The sequence below is a fragment of the Stenella coeruleoalba genome (genome assembly GCF_951394435.1).
Source record: "Stenella coeruleoalba genome assembly, chromosome: 9".
Lineage (NCBI taxonomy): Eukaryota > Metazoa > Chordata > Mammalia > Artiodactyla > Delphinidae > Stenella > Stenella coeruleoalba.
The window spans coordinates 82,727,683-82,746,727 of record NC_137155.1 but is presented as its reverse complement, the minus strand read 5'-3'; the positions used below and the strand labels follow the sequence as shown (position 1 = coordinate 82,746,727).

Here is a 19,045-nt window from a genome sequence, read left to right as displayed (position 1 = left end):
ACAGCACAGTTAGCTAAATCTTCTTGAAATATTGTTTGGCAGTGGCCACCCCACCACCTCTCCCTGCCTTTTTGGCGGCTCTCTACTAAAGGAAAAATAAAGTCCAAATAGCTAATAGATGAGGGATTACACCAGCCTTTCCCATAAATACTCTATATTACCCCTTCATCACAACCATATCTGTCCTCTCAGTATACCCTAACCATCACATGTATTTACTCAGGCAGATTCCTCTGGCCTAGAATTATCCCTGCCAACCTAGGTCCTGTTCTTTCAACGATTTCCCTGTCTTTCAGGGGTTCCCCTAGACACAACAGCCCACCAGGTTCTCTCCTTCAGGGGATTTGACTGCCTCACCATTCATTCGGCACCAGATCTTTGCTAACCTGTTTCCAAATAATTCGGTTTTCCCTATACAAATCTGCTTACTTAGATTGTTGGCAGGACTATGTCTTTGAATACTGAGCAACCTGAACATAGTAGATGTTAATAATTGAATATGACAATTGATCATGTTCTTCATGATTTTCAGAAACTTGATTACATTCCCATTAGCCTTGGCCTCTGCAGCCTGAAGAGGCTTAGAGCCTTTTACTCTGCTCCAGAATGAGTAGGATTTTCTCCACAACATTATTAAGGTAGCACAGCCAAATGCCGTATGGTAGTTCAGGTGCATTTTATGTGAGGGTAAAATAGAAGGTTTTATTTCCATTAAAGGCTTCCCAGGCAGAAAAACCTACGTGTGAATCCTGGCTCCTTCACTTACTGGCTTGTGAGCCTCACTTTCCTCATACATAAAATGGTCATTACTAATTTCACAGCGTTGTTGAGAATTAGATATGCTGACATAGATAAAGTCTGGCACAGTGCCTGGCACACAGTAGGTGTACAATAAATGTCAGCTGCTTTCAAAGATGACTTTGAATAAGAGGTTTGATGAAGTCTGGCTAGGGTCACAGATGTTAGACTAAAGCTCTCAGGAAGCAGAAAGGAAAGCAGAGACAGCACAGATCTCCTTTCAGCAGCAATTTGCTCCTGCCAGGAAGCACATCATTCGCCAAAGGCCTTCAAAGATGTAAAGATTAGAGATAAAAACCATGAAATCAGGGCAGATGGGCTGGCAGGCAGCTTCCTTTCTGAATGCAGCTATGGTCAGAACAGGCACTGGAACTGCACCATGACATATATGAAATAGCTGCTGATTCAGTGCATCAGTAAATAAAAAACCTAGGCTAAACCATTAATCAGTATTAAGAATGTTAAATATATGATCAGGGACAGTATGATATGATATCATCATGCTGATAAACTTCTAAACCCAAAAACTAATAACACAGGCTAGAGCCCAGTAGAGCACAGAGCTGCAGGCCTAGTCAGGGTCACCCAGAACCACAGACTGCCCTCCCCCCACCCCACTCCATGACAAGATAGAGCAGGACAGACGGCCTGAGGAAGAATGGGCCTTTCATTTGCCCTCACAATCTGGGAAACCTTTGGGAATTGTTGTTTGCTGTAACTGAATCTTTCAGCCCAAAGGCCTTCCAAGTTGGTCATGGAAATATCTTTAGCTGGAAGAAAAATATTGATAGTTGTGAGAGAAAAACAGCTAAACAAATAAATTATCAAATAAACACAACAGTTGGTGGAAATGCAATAATTCTTAAAGCCCAAAGGAAAAATTCACAATGTAATGCCTTCTGTGGCTTATGGACATGAAAGCGAACTGTATGTATCAATATTAGGAAAATGCTGGCTTAAATGGGGAACCAGAAGACTGTGACTGGAAGGGATCAGAATAAATAAGAAATGAAACCATGTATTGTATCACCTAAGTCACTTCTGCAGTTTTTAAAGAGCCATCGAGGGTATCTATAAGTGTTTTTAGGGATGACAGGCAGGAGGGAAGTCCTTTAAAAAATCTTATCTTCAGGTCTGGAAAGAAGTTTACATCAGTGCCTGACATCTCAGGAAAGCCACTATTATATGAAGAAAAATAGGCATGTTGTGTTCTGGTATAGAAATGGGAGAATATGAAGGGAAATCAGGTAAAGAAGCTAGTGCAGTAGGCAGGTGGCAGGCAGATAAAGAGGCTGAGAATAACAAACATGGACCAGATGGAAAGAGGACAGACGAGGGCGAGAAAAGGAAGGTCATGAAAAGAATGTCGATATCAAATGAAAAAGGAGCTCCAGGTAACCCTCATAATAGTAAGACAAGGGGGAAACAGAAACAGCATTTCTCTCCCAGTGGTTCTGTTTCTGTTATATTAGCTGCTTCTGGGACATTTAATCTTCCTTTTCCGTGTTCTTTAAGTCCGTGGCTTTTGAGGGCATTTGAGGGATTTATGGATTAAAATATGTATTACATCTGGCAAGTACTGAATATTCTCATGAAGCCAATAGCAGCCTCACAGGTACCCTGGTGTAATAGGCACTTCTCAGCATCCAAAGTTTTCTCCCCTCTCTCTGGGTAGGACAGTGTCACTGTGTCCTTAGCCTTGATTTTGCAGACCACCAAGAAAATCCTCTTGCCTGTATCCCATAAGCCAAACGTTAAAAGTGAATTCATTTTTACTTTATTAGTGAATGTATTTCAAAACATATTTTGGAGATATAATTTCACAATTCCCTCTTGAAATTACTGAAGTGCCCAAGAACATTAACGAAATCAGGGTTTAGTGCTTCAGAGTTCAGAATCACCATGGTTTATATCCTGGAGACTGAACTCCCAATGTGAGATTGAACAAGCCGACTCCAAGGCCTGTTGTCTGACCAAGAGGGCTTTAAACTGAAAATGGCAGGAAAGGAAAGTGTTCAGCTAAAGCCTGTGGGACATGTATATGCTAGGGAGGACATCTGATTAGAGATGTACAGAAAAGGGCAGGAGCTATACAGTAAATTTCCAGAGATCACTGGGAAGGGAGATAGGGAGAACACCCAAAGTCTCCAAAGTCTATGTTGTGGACAGGGTGTGAGCAATATGTGAAGAGCTTATATCTTTAAACAGGAAATAGAGCCCACATGACAGAAACCTCAGGAGAAAGCTACCAAGCTGTTTAAGAGTTTGCAATAGTCAGGTGTAGAAATGAATACGAGGGCCAATCAGGAGTCATCCAGAGTTAAGAATGGAGAGTTATTTATTTTTCTGTTATTATTTTCAATTTTTTTATTATGGAAAATTTCAAATAGGTGCAAAAGGAGAGAGACGAGGGTAAGGACCCCCATCCCCAGCCCCATGTGCCCAGCATCTGGCCCTTGCCTCCTCTATCTGAACAGGGAAAGATGGAGGCAAAAGGCTTCCAAAGATGCTCTCCTGATTCTTCAAGCCCTCACTTAGCCCAGTCTGTAGAGCACCATTTAGAAAGCAAGCAAACAAACATCACTAGAACTTTCTAAGAGCATGCAAAGGGCAGAATTAAATTTGCTTTAAGCAGTAAGACACCTGAAGACAGCATACTGGAAAGTGGAAATAAACAGTTATGGGGTTTGACGGTCGCAAAGAAAGAAATCTATCTTATAAACTTCATTTTAATCGATTATTTATCCTGCCTTTCCTACCTGGACTGTATTTAGCATAACCAAATTGTTAATGGGAACAAGTTCTTTATAAAAGAATTCCAGCTAATAAAGGCAGAAGGAATAATAACAATAGAGAAATCACTATTTTGAAACTCTTGGTGAAATAATGGATCTACACAAAGTCATCAATGGTTACTAAAACCATTAGGTGATCGGGTGATGAAGAGTGTAGAACAGAGGAATCCCACCACCCAGGCAGGATGCAGCACCTGGAAGGGTATAGCCTCCTAGTTACTCCACCCTCTAGCCGCTTCCTTCCTTCTGCAGAGATGAAGCCCCTGTGGCGTTCTGTCAGCATCCACTCGCAATGGGCCATATGCCATACAGAGGCTTGACAAGAACACAGAACTTTTAAAAAGCACTGAGCAGGAAGGGCCCCCAGAAAGTGGTGTGGAGAGGCAGCGGCAGGAAGACTGCCTCCACCCACACCCTGGTGCCTGGGCCACAAAGGTGTCTCTGACATCCACCTGTGGAGGTTTACAAATCCTTCGGCAAACATGCCAGCACAATGAGCGCCGATGATGCACATGTGTCTAAAAGCAGATCTTACAGTCGGCTCTTAGCTGAGCCAAAGGCAGGAGAGGTCATTTCCTCCTCACCACGCCGTTACACTGGAACTTATGATGTGCTTTTCTTGTAGCAGACTGACTTTCTTTCTTTCTTTTTTTAAACATCTTTATTGGAGTATCAGACTTACTTTCTAATTATGTCTTCTTTAAGCTAATATGAAAACTAATTTGTATTCCTTAAGAACACAGCAGCTGGCTGGGGGTGAAGGAGATGGGCCAGGCTTACCCTAGCTTCCTTAGAGAAACTGTCCAAGGATTTAAAATGTGTCATGGGTCATCTGCATACCAGATAACCTGTGTGTGGCAACTAAGAATTGACTATGTTTACATTTATAAAAGTGACAGGCCATTTCTGTCTCATAGGGCTGCTCTGAGGATAAGCAACATTATATTTATATGATTTAAGTTCCTGAGAAAAGAGGTACTATTATTTCATACAGGTTTTCTCCCAGGAGTCAAATCAACCATGTAGTAGCTACTAGAGGCAGACAAATGGAAGAAACAAGCTTAAAGGTCCTGCCCTTGCTCCCCAGAGGAGCTGAAAATGGAAGATGCCACCAGCTCAGTGCTCCACTCCCGGGAGTGTTGTTCACGCCCCACGCCGTGCACAAAATGAACAATCCATATACACGCTCTTGGCCCCTGAGTGTTCACACGCCCTCTTGTCCATGAGAAGCTCTGTTTAATGAGAAAAGAACTCTTAAGTCAAATAGCAGGGAGGGATGTGAAAGCTTAAGGAAGGGAAGGCCAGGAAGCAAGCCAGCTGTAAGTGGGCATTCCTAAAATTAAAGTCCTTTCTCATGGTTACAATTCATTATTATCATCATTATTATTGTTTTGTGAGGAGTGAGCAGGGGGTGGGGAAAGGACATGAGATTCTTGGAGGAAAAATAATTTTAAGGTGAAAAGACAAAACTTATAGTCAAGCAACATGGCTGGAAGTTGTTCCAAAAACATTCAGGCAACTTCCTTTTCCCCTTCCAGCAAGCCTGAAATTCAAAGTCCAAGGCTCACTTAAGCAGTCAAGACATTTCAGGAGGTACAGACCAATCTCTGAAACAGTCCTGTACACAAGAACTCACCGTGAAGATGGGCACACTGTATTTGTGCACTGACAGTAAGGTGGCTATAGAGTACTTGAAACGTGGCTAGTGTAACTGAGGAACTGAGTTTTTAATTTTATTTGATTTTAGTTAATTTCAGTTTAGAGAGGGCACAGATCTAAAACCTTCCCAGAGCTTCCAGTGAGCCAACTCCACACCATAAGCATGCTTCAGTTGCACACACACTGTAGAACATAAGTGTTGCCTTTGTTTAGATGGAAACTCAATCTGAAATTGGATGCTCTGCACTTGCCTAAAATATATTTCCCTGGCATTCCTCTTATTTATATCGCAGGTTTTTTCCTTTGCTGCCCTACCCCATCAACTTATTTTAACATACCCTACCTCCTAGGCTTGTGGGTGAGAAAATTTATCAGCATTTGAGAGTACTATAGTATAGCTATACATTATAGCGCTACAAGTAGTAGGGAGAGGCTGGGCTGGGAAGAGTCAGAGAATTGCTGGACGCCTCTTTAGTGAGCCAATCTGATAGCAGCGTCTTTGTAGTCTCGCTCAGAGCAGTGTCTCAGTTTCCATATTTAGACCCCTTCAATGATTCTCAGATCCATTTGCTAGCTTTACAACGGAAAAGATGTTTTTACCAATTCTACTTTTGAAAATCTCATTTAGGCTCTGAAAATCTCTAAATTGGGGCCTTTCTAATAATGAAGATTTGGTATAATTATAATGTCACAGGCAATTGTGCTGACAAAGTAAAACCAATATGTCTCCTTGCTGGGCCTTTGCTCTCAGTCTGACCAAGAGGAGGAGAAAAGAGGCTTTGTCAGGAGCAGATACGCAGTGGGAGGCGCCGGGAAAGCAGATCTGCTGAATGAAGCAGGTGCCACTTAGACATTCACTTTACTGACTCCGACCACAACCTCCCTTTCATTTGATAGCCTGCTCTTGGCAGGAGGATGGGGAAAGAGCATCACACAAAAAGGAAGCACGTTCATCCTGTTCAGTTTACTGCCCTGCTAGGCTGCTGCTGCGGGGTTCTGCACATTTGCTCTTTATGAAGCAAACGGTAGAGCTGGGAAGTGAATCCCTGTATTTATACAGGTAATCTGAGAGGCAGAGGGCCCCAAACCATACTGGCTGAGCTGTGCAAGCTATTAGAGTTAATAACAGTGTGCTGACATTCCTTCAAAATCCTAATGGAAGCGTAAGTAAAGAGAGGAAAGTTCCCTTTACCCAAGAACCTTAAAAACTTTATTCTGTAAGAATTTTTCCTGTTATGATATTCTGTTCTTGTGTGAACAGTGATTAATCCCCTTTTTACATGCTCAATTAAAACCGTTTTTTCATCCACATATTGAATAGAAATGACTCCAGTTAAACTTGCCCAATTATGGCTCTGGATTTGGTATGCAAAAAAAAAAAAAAAAAAATCCCTTTACAGAATATTACCTGCAATGACAGGCACCAAGATTCTGTCTTGGTTACAAGGAGCTGGAATCATCTAAGACCAGAATCTGTCTTTCGAATACAAAGACTCAGAAAGATCTGGGGACCTAAAGGGAAGGAGAATGAGATAACGAAACATGTAACTTGGCCTTGAGGACACAGGGGATGGAGAGGATACCATGGTCAGTGGTATCCATCTGCCTGATGGCAGGCACCTTCTTGGGAATCTCTGCTCTGAAGCCCTGACCTGAGTCCTCTGCCCAGAATATCCCTGGCTTGTCAAGTTTCCCCAAGCTGAGAACACCTGATACAGTCAGACCAACCTGGCTTCACATGTGTGCTAATTCCCTCTGGGGCCCCAAGGAGCCAACTCTGAAGACATTCAGCTTTCAACATGTAAAGTATCTAAAAGCATCTGAAAGACACGGCCATGGCTCAGATGAGTACTAAGAATAGAGACCAAAGTATAGTGGTCATTCCATTGTAAAGGCCCTCTTTTTCTCTGCAGGGCCTAGATTAGCAATTCCTGGTATAAAATGATAAATGCCTGAGGCCACCCTGGTGTAGTGGAGACGACACATCCCCTCTGGACTTCCAGACTCTGCAAGGAGAAAGATGAATCTAAACATCACGACACTTTTTTTTTTTTTTTTGGCCGCACCATGTGGCTTGTGGGACTTTAGTTCCCCGACCAGGGATTGAACCTGGGCCCTCGGCAGTAAGTGTGGAGTCCTAACCACTGGGCCGCCAGGGAATTCCCCACAATGAGAGCTATTCTGGAAGGCCTTTTGGACTTCAGGAGGTCACAATGAAGGGAGTAGGAAAGGAGGACAAGCTTCTATGCTGTGAAAGGGCTGGGTGAGTAACATACATAGGGCAGAGAACTGTAACTCCCTTTGGGCTCTAGAATCAAGAGCCCCATTACACATCTCCATGTTCCCATTTCTCAAAAGCAGCCATGTTTCCTTGTGAAATCTGGAATTCACCCAATGGTAATAGCTTCTTTCAGCCTGTAAGCCACCAGGCTCTGGATATTTAATTCTTTTTGGGGTCATGATAAATCCATTAGAGCACCTGACCTGAAGACAGCTGGAGTTGAGAAGAGAAATTTGCACTTGCGGAGCATCCAAGTGGAAATGGCCAAGTGGCCTAGGTCATGAATAAGGCGACGAGGAAGTGGGTGTAGGTGTTGCCACTGCCTCCTGGCTCAGGTTTTCCTGCTCGGAACTCTGCAGTGCACAAAAATAGGCCAGTTCTTCTTGCAACCCTCTGCCCAGCTGTCCACTGGCTGCGGATTACTGTAGTCACGTGGCAGTTTTTTAGCAAAGGCTGGCTGTCTCTGTGCTGAGGTCACTGGGAAGGGAGGCTCATGACGCATTTCTGCTGCCCTCCCCTGTGCAGAGGGGCACAACTTGCCAGAAGACTACAGTATTCCTGCCACAGTCTTTAGATCGGCGCTGTCCAACAGAGCGTTCGGCAACGATGGAGATGTTCTGTATCTGTGTGGTCTATTAGTAGCCACTAGCTACATGTGGCTATTTAAATTTAAATGTGAATAAATTAAAATTAAATAAAAAATTCAGTACCTCAGGCCACATACGGTTATTAAGCACTTGAACTGTGGCTTGTGTGACTGAATAACTGAATTTTAAATTTTATTTAATTTTAATTAACTTGCATTGAAATTCAAATAGCCACATATAGCTAGTGGCTACTGTATGGGACACACTTTTATTTTATTTTATTTTTAAAACTTTTTGGCATGGCTTGCAGGATATCTTAGTTCCCCGAGCAGGGATTGAACCCGGGCCCCAGCAGTGAAAGCACCAAGTCCTAATCACTGGACTGTCAGAGAATTCCCGGGACACACCTTTAGATCTTGGGTTTTGATGCCATTTACTTATTGGCTTCTGTTAAGATTCATCATGACACTGACTTCTAAAGTGAGCAAAATATGGCTATGACCATTCTTCAAAACAAGCCTGCAAAAACAGTGAGCCACATCAAGTAATAGTTTAATCAGATAAACAGTAAAGATGATTTTCATTTGTTTTATACCTTCTTTACTTTCTTGGTTGGGTGGATTGGCAAGATGGAGTGAAGGGGGAAAAAGGGAGCCCACAGAGGCAGTAGAAACAGTCCTGGAGATCTGGGTTTGGTTTCCAGTTTCACTATTTAGTAGCTGAGTGACCCTGGGCAAATCCTAGCTTTAGCTGCCTCTGCAAAACAGGGCTATAAGCTCTGTTCTACCCACCTTACTGGGTGAAGGTAGAACAATGCAGACTGCTTACTTAGTCAACTGCAAGGCAGTGGCAGTAGTAGTAGTAGTAGTATTGGTTAAAAAAAACAACACAAAAAACAAGAAAGGAAGAAAAGGAAAGGAAAGAATGTAGAAAGAAAAGAAAAAGATGAAGGCCCTAAATAATAATGCTTAACGCATACAGTCAAAAGGCAAATAAAGAGCAAAACTGAAACAGTTATTTTCCCGGTATGACATCTACCAACATGCTTCCCAGAACGAAAACTTCATCTCAGGAGAAACGTTAGCTGGCTGAAATGGGGAAAACCCTGTCTGCAAACAAAGTGTGTTTCCCAGAGCAGCCTGGGGAGGACAGGCTGCGAGGCGTGCTGTTCCGAGCGCTGCCCTGGCTACTGCAGTTCCCAGTGTGGCACCAGCTTCTCAGGCAGCCTCAGATGCAAGTCCTGTTCATGCACTCAGCCCTTACCCTTCTTCTTTCTGAGTCACAGCTCAGAGCTCTCCTTATCTTATTTGTTCTAAGAAGTAATCTTTTCAGGTCTCTGAAAAGTATGTCCCACTACCCCTCCGCTTAAAAACAAGACATGATTCTGAAGGGGAACAGTTGTATTACAGATGAACCTTCATGTGCTTTTTCTTACAGAACAGGAAATGCCTCAGCTTGGTCTGACTGACACCATCCTAGTATCTTAGCTTCCCTTCAGGTCTCCCTGTCAGTGGGAAAGAGGGCCATTTACTTTACAGGAGGGTGGCCTGCAAACCCAGAGTGCCATAGGCGCTGCTCTCTAGGGACTGTCAGGGTGCGGGGCTTGCAGCCTGGGACTCTCAGCTCACACTAAACACTGGTGCTCAGGAGCTGCCTGCTTCCAGTCCCGGAGGCACTGAACTCCCCGTCTTTGCATTAAAGGTACAGTATCAAAGAACACAACAGTTCTTTTCAAGCTATCATCATGCTTTAATGGTGACTGAATATGCACATTTACAGTAAAACTACACTTAATACCGTGGACACATTTCCTAAATTAATTTAATATTTACATCTCCACTGACTCATTTAGGAACAAGTCCTTATACTAATGTGTCCAGAGAATGAGGAAAAGGGAGAATGAGAGATGTATTTTATAGTTTATCAAGATGAAGACTGGCATTTTCTCTCTTATTTTTAAAGAAGAGCTGGAACAGAAGGACATGCTGTAAGTAATAATGGATGATGGTGGTGGTGATAATAAGGAAAAAGTGAAAAAAAGTCACCTTTCATGATGGAAGCTGAAATGCTGCTGGAAGAGAACAGCAGCCCTGGCCCAAGGAGAGTGATATAACCAAATGCAGGAGCCATTAAACAATTTCACCTTCAATTTCCTTCACTCAAGCTTATAGAAAAGGCTATGATCTATTCCCATTTTTACAGTATTCATCTCTGGAGCGTAAGTTCTTCAACTGCATAAGGTAAGCATTTAGATCTGTCCTAAAGACAGGAAAGCAGGGTCTATGACAGTACTATGCACTCTGTACAACTTAACATATCTGGGGCAATGCTGGAGAAGAAAGTGATGCTGACAGCTAATAATAATTTCGTGTTTACGATGGCTCTATAGCCATCGCACGATGCCAAGCCCTATGCTAAGCACTTCACAGGACTCATTTTGTTTAATGCTCACAACCACCTTATGAGCATGGAACTATCGTCATCCTAATTTTACAGCGAAGGCTCAGAGAGGTTAATGTGCTGAACACAGAGCTTGGTAGTGGTGCAGCTTTCAGAGTATCCATCTAGGTCTGCAGGTCCTCCCATCTCCCTTGCCCCTCCTTTTACTCTCAGTGCCACACCAGATACTCACAAAGTGAAATGACCCTAGCCACACTCTCTATAGCAGAGGTTCTTAATTTGGGGAGGGGGTGGGGAAATGGGAGCTCTCTCTGATCTATTTGCACATCTGATCAAAGCTGTGGACCCCAGAAAAATATAAAACTTTTCTGCAGAATTTCTCAGGGTCCACAGACCCAGGTTAAGGATGCCCTAACATTCGTATAATATACATAAAGTAGGTTTCCACAGAAAATTAAAACACACACATGTTGCCCCCTTCAGGTCCAGCTGGGCTTACCTCTTTATAATAAGTACAGGACAGACCTTTCAGCCATCCCATCTCATTTGGGAGGCCTTGCAGGATAGGAATGTGTGTTCCTCATGCAAGGGCCCCACCCAAAAGTCCTGCTCCCTTATCTGAACTCCATGTTTCTGTCCTCATCCACCTACTCTTTTATCCCCCTTGTTAAGAAGGCCAATTTTTTTTTAAAAAAAGGCATTCCAATGAGCATGGTTGAGATTAAATTCAACTTGGAAAACATATATATATATTTTTTTTTTGTTTGTTTGTTTTTGTTTGTTTTTGTGGTACACAGGCCTCTCACTGTTGTGGCCTCTCCCATTGCGGAACACAGGCTCCAGACGCACAGGCTCAGTGGCCATGGCTCACGGGCCCAGCTGCTCTGCGGCATGTGGGAGCTTCCCGGACTGGGGCACGAACCCGTGTCCCCTGCATCAGCAGGCGGACTCTCAACCACTGCGCCACCAGGGAAGCCCCATATATATATTTTTCAAGTTTATAAAAAGGTCAGAGGAAAACAGGGAGGTGAAAGTGATAACATGGTCAATGTGAAAAGAAGATAAAGTGTTTTCTCTGAAAGAATCTGGAAATTGATTTAGTTTGATCTGGCAATTGGGATGGGTAATAAAATGTACATGTGTTACACAGTGCAGCAAGACTGCGTGGGGTCTTTGGGTTATAGGAAATTTTATATCTACGAACCTTAAGGGGGAACCTCAGCAGCAGGACCGTTGCCAGGGCCAGGCCAGAACAGAGAGGGATGTACGGCACTGAAAGAAATGAGAAGGGCTGCTCTTTCTGTGAGTATACTGTGAATGCCCTTGTAACCAGCTTCAATTTTTAAACAGACCAGCCCCCTAGTCCACTTCTCTTCATTCAGGGCATAAGGAAGGTAGCTGGCCCCCGGTCTCAACCAGGACAGAGCAGGTAGTGGATGGTCTCCAGGTGTCGGACAACAGAGAAAGATGTACTTTACGAACGCTCTGGGGAATGAAATCAAGGGCTGGAGGCAGAGCCAAGGGGAAAGCTTCAGTGAGTAGCAGGGGAAGCAAATTAGCCAGTCAACTTGCTCTAAGCAGAAATGTAAACTCCCCTGAGCCCTTTCCCACATTCCCCAACCCTAACACCTCACTCTCTATTTCCCTGGAAACAGGTGGGGAGGCTGAAAGAGCCCTGGCATAAATTGAAGGGCAGCAGGAGGGCTTGGGTAGAGGATTCTAGAAGGTGAGAAAATAACTCTTCAGCTGCATTTACTCCCTTCTGACCATCATCTACTTCCGCCCCAGACAGTGTCCCCTCGTTCTAAACAGCACCCACCCGGGAATTCCCTGGCGGTCCAGTGGTTAGGACTTGGTGCTTTCACTGCCGGGCCTGGGTTCAATCCCTGGCTGGGGAGCTAAGATCCCACAAGCCGTGTGTGCGTGCCAAAAATAAAAATTAAATAAATAAAAAATAAACAGCACCCACCCATCCCTCTTATGTTCACTAAGTGCAAAGTAACCAGTTCACTGAAAATACTTAAATCTGACGGCCAGCTGCTGACTGCTTCTGTGACTTCCGGAACCAGAGAAACACACAGACCTATAGGCTTCCCCAGGCGAGCAAAGGAAAGCCTGTGTGTGCATGTGCGTGCATGCGTGTGCAGTGGGTGGGGATGCTAGCAGGGGAGCACTTGGCATCAGAAACCACCAGAGGATCCCTACAGCCATGAGGAACAGCTGGGGCAGATGGGCACTGTGGCTAGACCAGACAAAGGCAAGTGGCCTTCAGCAGAGATGGGAGAAAGGCCCTGACATTTCCAAACTTATTTGTTCAACACTGGGAGACAATCATCACGCTGTATTTGTGGAGTCCAGACAGAAACAGTTCCCATCAAAGGGAGGCAGCAGAGCAGAGCGGTTTGGAAACAAACTGCCTGAATTCAAATTTCACTCTGCTACTCTCTGTGTGAACCTGGTCAAGTTACCAAAACTTTCTGTGTCCCAGTTTCTCCATATGGTAAATGGGGATAATAGTGTTTACCTTATAGATATATTCTGAGTTTTAGATAAGTTAATGCATGTAAAACACTTAGCAGAGTGCTTGCATAGGCAAGCATTATAGAAATGTTTGTTAAATAAATAAAATTAATGGGACAATGGGACTGAGAGACAGAATGCAAGGCTAACAGCAGAAAAGAATGCTATGCCCTACCTTGCAGTACACCACAAGTGGGCAGTGCCCCCACCATCATCTTTAATACAAAAATGAAATTGAAGTTGGGGAAAAAAGAGAAATTAAAATTTCAAAGTGCAAGAACTGAGCCTCCATAGAATTCTGCATAAACAGAATGGATGGCCACAATTTCTTAGTCTAGAAAGATACATCCGGTTTGGTCTTAAGAGAATGAACATGGTTGCAGCAGGGACAATGTATTCTCCAGCAACAATTACTGTCCCATTATTCAATTCACTGGGGCAGTATTCAGAGCACTTGTCTCCTACTCCTGGTCCATCTTTGTCATAATGAACACTCCCCATGTCCCCTGTTCCAGGGAAAACTGGGGCAGAAGGAGAAGAGAAGCCTTAAATTAGTCAATTTTAAAACTTCTTAGCAGTTCTGCTAACAGGCTTGGTAGGATTTTTTTCTAGGATGAGGCTTAATTTTTCCAGATGAACTTAAAAATTATTGTGAAGTTCACTCTGCAAAAAAACTCTTTGGAATTTTGATTGAATTTTTTTCAAATTTGGAAATAGGCCTTTCACTAGCTGCTAAGAATAACATCACAATAATAAAATATTACAGTATAAAGAACAGAACAAACAGATGAATAGAAACAAAAGACCCCCACACAAGACCTTACACAGTCTACTTAAGAATTCTGCATAATAAAGATGAGATTTCAAAAGTTTTTTTTTTTTTTTTTTGGCGGTACGCGGGCCTCTCACTGTTGTGGCCTCTTCCATTTTGGAGCACAGGCTCCGGACGTGCAGGCTCAGAGGCCATGGTTCACGGGCCCAGCCGCTCCGCGGCATGTGGGATCTTCCCGGACCGGGACACGAACCCGTATCCCCTGCATCGGCAGGCAGACTCTCAACCACTGCGCCACCAGGGAAGCCCTCAAAACAGTTTTAAAAGGATGGATTTCAACCTTTTTTATAGGATAAATGATGCTGGAATAATTAATTATGTAGGGGAAAAAATGATTCAGAGTCCTACCTAATGCCATATACCAAAATAAATTCCAGATATTTTATAGTATTTAAAATGAAAAGTGAGTCCATAGAAGAACGGGCATATAAATATTGATCTGACTTGGGGCCTACGTAAACATAAAGGTAAAAAGAGAAACAATTAAGGAAATAAAAGTGAAGGTGGGACTTCCCTGGTGGCGCAGTGGTTAAGAATCCGCCTGCCAATGCAGGGGACACGGGTTCGATCCCTGGTCCAGGAAGATCCCACATGCCGCAGAGCAACTAAGCCTGTGCGCCACAACTACTGAGCCTGCGCTCTAGAGCCCACGAGCCACAACTACTGAAGCCCGAGCACCTAAAGCCCGAGCTTGGCAACAAGAGAAACCACTGCAATGAGAAGCCCGCTCACCGCAACGAAGAGTAGCCCTGCTCGATGCAACTAGAGAAAGCCCGTGTGCAGCAACGAAGACCCAATGCAACCAAATAAATAAATAAATAATTAATTAAAAAAATAAAAATTAAATAAAAACTGAAAGTAACAGAAGTGAAATAAAAATAAACAGGGAAAGCTTGCAACATATACAATAAAGGGATTACATCTTTCTTATTGATTTGGAAAAACTCTTCATATGTTAAAGACTTCAGCAGAAAAACAGGTGAAGAACACGAATAGACAAATACAAAAATACACATGTGTAGATAAAATCATGAAGGAAAAAGTAAAATTATCTATCACTAATATTAAAAAATGCAAATTAAAATGAAATACAACTTATTGCCTACCAAATAGGCACACACACACACAAAGCAAATTATGCTAATATCCAATTTCGGTGTAGGGTAACGAAGCAGGTTCTGAACAGTTCTATTGTAAGTATAAGCAAGTATGAGCTATGTAGAGAACAAAGAATCAAAGGTATGGACAGATTATCAACAATAGGGAATTGGTTATTATGATGGATAATATGATGATATATTAGCAAGTATTAAACATATATTAGCAAGTATCAAAAAATATTTAACCACATGAAAATGGTGAAGTTATTTCAAAATAAGTTATGAAATAGTACAACATGATCTTAATTAGGTTAAAAAACCTTATGAATGGGGAAAAAAGGCCATATTTTAAAAACTCAACAAAAACAAACCCTCAAAATATTAACATTCTATGTAGTGGGATCATAGATGATTTTTATAATCAGGACCAAAACAACCAAAACAAACACCCCCAGGAAATGCTATGCTCCCCTTTTTTCTTGTGGTGTTGTCAGAAAAAGTGTCAGCCATTTTAGAAAATGTTGATCCTTTCTCAGCAGCTCTGGTACGAAGCTTGATGGACAATAATTGAAGCAGATGATTCCCATTACCTTTATTGATTAACTATGAACTTCAATTATTTGTTTTGTTTTCCCCCTATCTAGCTTTTTTCATTATTTTTTGTAGAAACAGGAAGAAAGCTGAAAGATCTGTGGATCTGGTTCCCTAGAGAATTTCTAACAATGGATGGCAAGGACGGATAAGAGGTGAATATCACTTGAGAGTTCTTCAACCCGTGTGAGCCTGCCTTCATTGGTTCTGGAGTCCATTAGCAAAGGGAGTTCTAGGGTACAGAGGATAGCAGAGTAAAAGGAAACCAATGGGCAATTTAAAATTGTTCAACCTCTTAAGATGTGTTGGGGGGAAAAGCAAGGGATAACTGTTAAAAAGAAAAAGAAAGAAGAAAGAAAAGAAAAGGTAAAGGAAGGAACTCAACCAGAGGCCTTTCCCAGACTTAGGCATTTCAAAGAGAAAGGCACCTGTGAAAATCTCTGAATTGAACCAAACCATGAAACACCATCATAAAAGACCAAAGACTCAATTACCACTATTAAAAAAGGGAGAGACTTCTGGGAAGATGGCGAAAGAGTAAGACGTGGAGATCACCTTCCTCCCCACAGATACACCAGAAATACATCTACACGTGGAACAACTCCTACAGAACACCTACTGAACGCTGGCAGAAGACCTCAGACCTCCCAAAAGGCAAGAACCCCCCCCCCCACGTACTTGGGTAGGGCAAAAGAAAAAAGAATAAACAGAGACAAAAGGATAGGGACGGGTCCTGCACCAGCGGGAAGGAGCTGTGAAGGAGGAAAAGTGTCCACATACTAGGAAGCCCCTTCGCGGGCGGAGACTGCGGGTGGCGGAAGGGGGGAGCTTCGGAGCCTCGGAGGAGAGCACAGCAACAGGGGTGCAGAGGGCAAAGCGTTAAGATTCCAGCACAGAGGATCAGGGCCGACCGGCACTCACCAGCCGGAGAGGCTTGTCTGCTCCCCCGCCGGAGCGGGCGGGGCTTCGGTCGGAGCTCAGGGAGAGGACTGGGGTTGGCGGCGTGAACATAGCCTGCAGGGGGTTAGTGCGCCACGACTGGCCGGGAGGGAGTCCGGGGAAAAGTCTGGACCTGCCGAAGAGGCAAGAGACTTTTTCTTCCCTCTTTATTTCCTAGTGCTCGAGGAGAGGGGATTAAGAACGCTGCTTAAAGGAGCTCCAGAGACGGGCGTGAGCTGCGGCTAAAAGCGCGGACCCCAGAGACAGACATGACACGCTAAAGCTGCTGCTGCCGCCACCAAGAAGCCTGTGCGCAAACACAGGTCACTATCCACACACCCCCTTCTGGGGAGCCTGTGCAGCCCGCCACTGCCAGGGTCCCGGGATCCAGGGACAATTCCCCCGGGAGAACGCACTGCGCGCCTCAGGCTGGTGCAACGTCACGCTGGGCTCTGCCGCCGCAGGGTCGCCCTGCACTCCGTGACCCTCCCTACCCACCCCGGCCTGAGTGAGCCAGAGCCTCCAAATCAGCGGCTCCTTTAACCCGGTCCTGTCTGAGCAAAGAACAGACGCCCTCCGGCGACCTACACGCACAGGCGGGGCCAAATCCAAAGCTGAGCCCCTGGGACCTGTGAGAACAAAGAAGAGAAAGGGAAATCTCTCCCAGCAGCCGCAGAAGCAGCGGATTAGAGCTCCACAATCAACTTGATGTACCCTTCATCTGTGGAATACATGAATAGACAACGAATCATCCCAAATTAAGGAGGTGGACTTTGAGAGCAAGATTTATTATTCTTTCCCCTTTTCCTTTTTTTTGTGTGTATGTGTATGCTTCTGTGTGAGATTTTGTCTGTATAGCTTTGCTTCCACCATTTGTCCGAGGGTTCTATCCGTCCGTCTTTTTTATTTTCCTTAATAATTACTTTTTATTTTAATAACCTTATTTTATTTTACTTTATCTTCGTTCTTTCTTTCCTTCCTTCCTTCCCTCCTTTAGACAACGAATGATCCCAAATTCAGGAGGTGGACTTCGAGAGCAAGATTTATGATTTTTTCCTCTTTTCCTCTTTTTCTGAGTGTGTATGTGTATGCTTCTGTGTGAGATTTTGTCTGTATAGCTTTGCTTCCACCATTTGTTCCAGGGTTCTATCCATCCGTTTTTTTGTTTTTTTTTCCCTCTTAATAATTTTTTTTATTTTAATAACTTTATTATATTTTATCTTACTTTATTTTATTTTACTTTATCTTCTTTCTTTTCTTCCTTCCTTCCCTCCTTCCTTCCTTGCTCCCTCCCTCCTTCCCTTCCTCCTTTCTTTCTTTCTACTTCTACTAATTCTTTCTTTCTACTTTTTCTCCCTTTTCTTCTGAGCCGTGTGGACGAAAGGCTCTTGGTGCTGCAGCCAGGAGTTAGTGCTGTGCCTCTGAGGTGGGAGAGCCAACTTCAGGACACTGGTCCACAAGAGGCCTCCCAGCTGCACATAATATCAAATAGCGAAAATCTCCCAGAGATCTCCATCTCAACGCCAGCACCCAGCTTCACTCAACGACCAGCAAGCTGTGCTGGACATCCTATGCCAAACAACTAGCAAGACAGGAACACAACCCCACCCATTAGCAGAGAGGCTGCCCCAAATCATAATAAGTCTACAGACACCCCAAAACACACCACCAGACGTGGACCTGCCCACCAGAAAGACAAGATCCAGCCTCATCCACCAGAACACAGGCACTAGTCCCCTCCACCAGGAAGCCTACACAACCCACTGAACCAACCTTAGCCACTGGGGACAGACACCAAAAACAACAGGAACTACGAACCTTCAGCCTGCAAAAAGGAGACCCCAAACACAGTAAGATAAGCAAAATGAAAAGACAGAAAAACACACAGCAGATGAAGGAGCAAGATAAAAACCCATCAGACCTAACAAATGAAGAGGAAATAGGCAGTCTACCTGAAAAAGAATTCAGAATAATGATAGTAAAGATGATCCAAAATCTTGGAAATAGAATAGACGAAATTCAAGAAACATTTAACAAGGACCTAGAAGAACTAAAGATGAAACAAACAATGATGAACAACACAATAAATGAAATGAAAAATACTCTAGATGGGATCAATAGCAGAATAACTGAGGCAGAAGAACGGATAAGTGTCCTGGAAGATAAAATAGTGGAAATAACTACTGCAGAGCAGAATGAAGAAAAAAGAATGAAAAGAACTGAGGACAGTCTCAGAGACCTCTGGGACAACATTAAACGTACCAACATTCGAATTATAGGGGTTCCAGAAGAAGAAGAGAAAAAGAAAGGGACTGAGAAAATATTTGAAGAGATTATAGTTGAAAACTTCCCTAATATGGGAAAGGAAATAGTTAATCAAGTCCAGGAAGCACAGAGAGTCCCATACAGGATAAATACAGGGAGAAATACGCCAAGACACATATTAATCAAACTGTCAAAAGTTAAATACAAAGAAAACATATTAAAAGCAGCAAGGGGAAAACAACAAATAACACACAAGGGAATCCCCATAAGGTTAACAG

The 19,045-nt window shown here is 43.4% G+C and overlaps 1 protein-coding gene across 10 annotated transcripts in view; it reads right to left on the bottom strand.

The window, feature by feature from the left end:
• NRF1 (nuclear respiratory factor 1) overlaps window positions 1–19,045 on the bottom strand; it is a 136,171-nt gene that overhangs the window by 8,142 nt on the left and 108,984 nt on the right. Inside the window, exon 11 of one of the 10 annotated variants that reach the window (XM_079932668.1) lies at window positions 1,453–6,764. The exons of the other annotated variants lie outside the window; for them this stretch is intronic. Within the exon in view, the coding sequence (XP_079788794.1) occupies window positions 6,709–6,764 (56 nt within the window). The 3' untranslated portion in view covers window positions 1,453–6,708. Of the gene's footprint in view, window positions 1–1,452; window positions 6,765–19,045 lie in introns of those variants that run through there. 10 annotated transcript variants of the gene reach the window in all.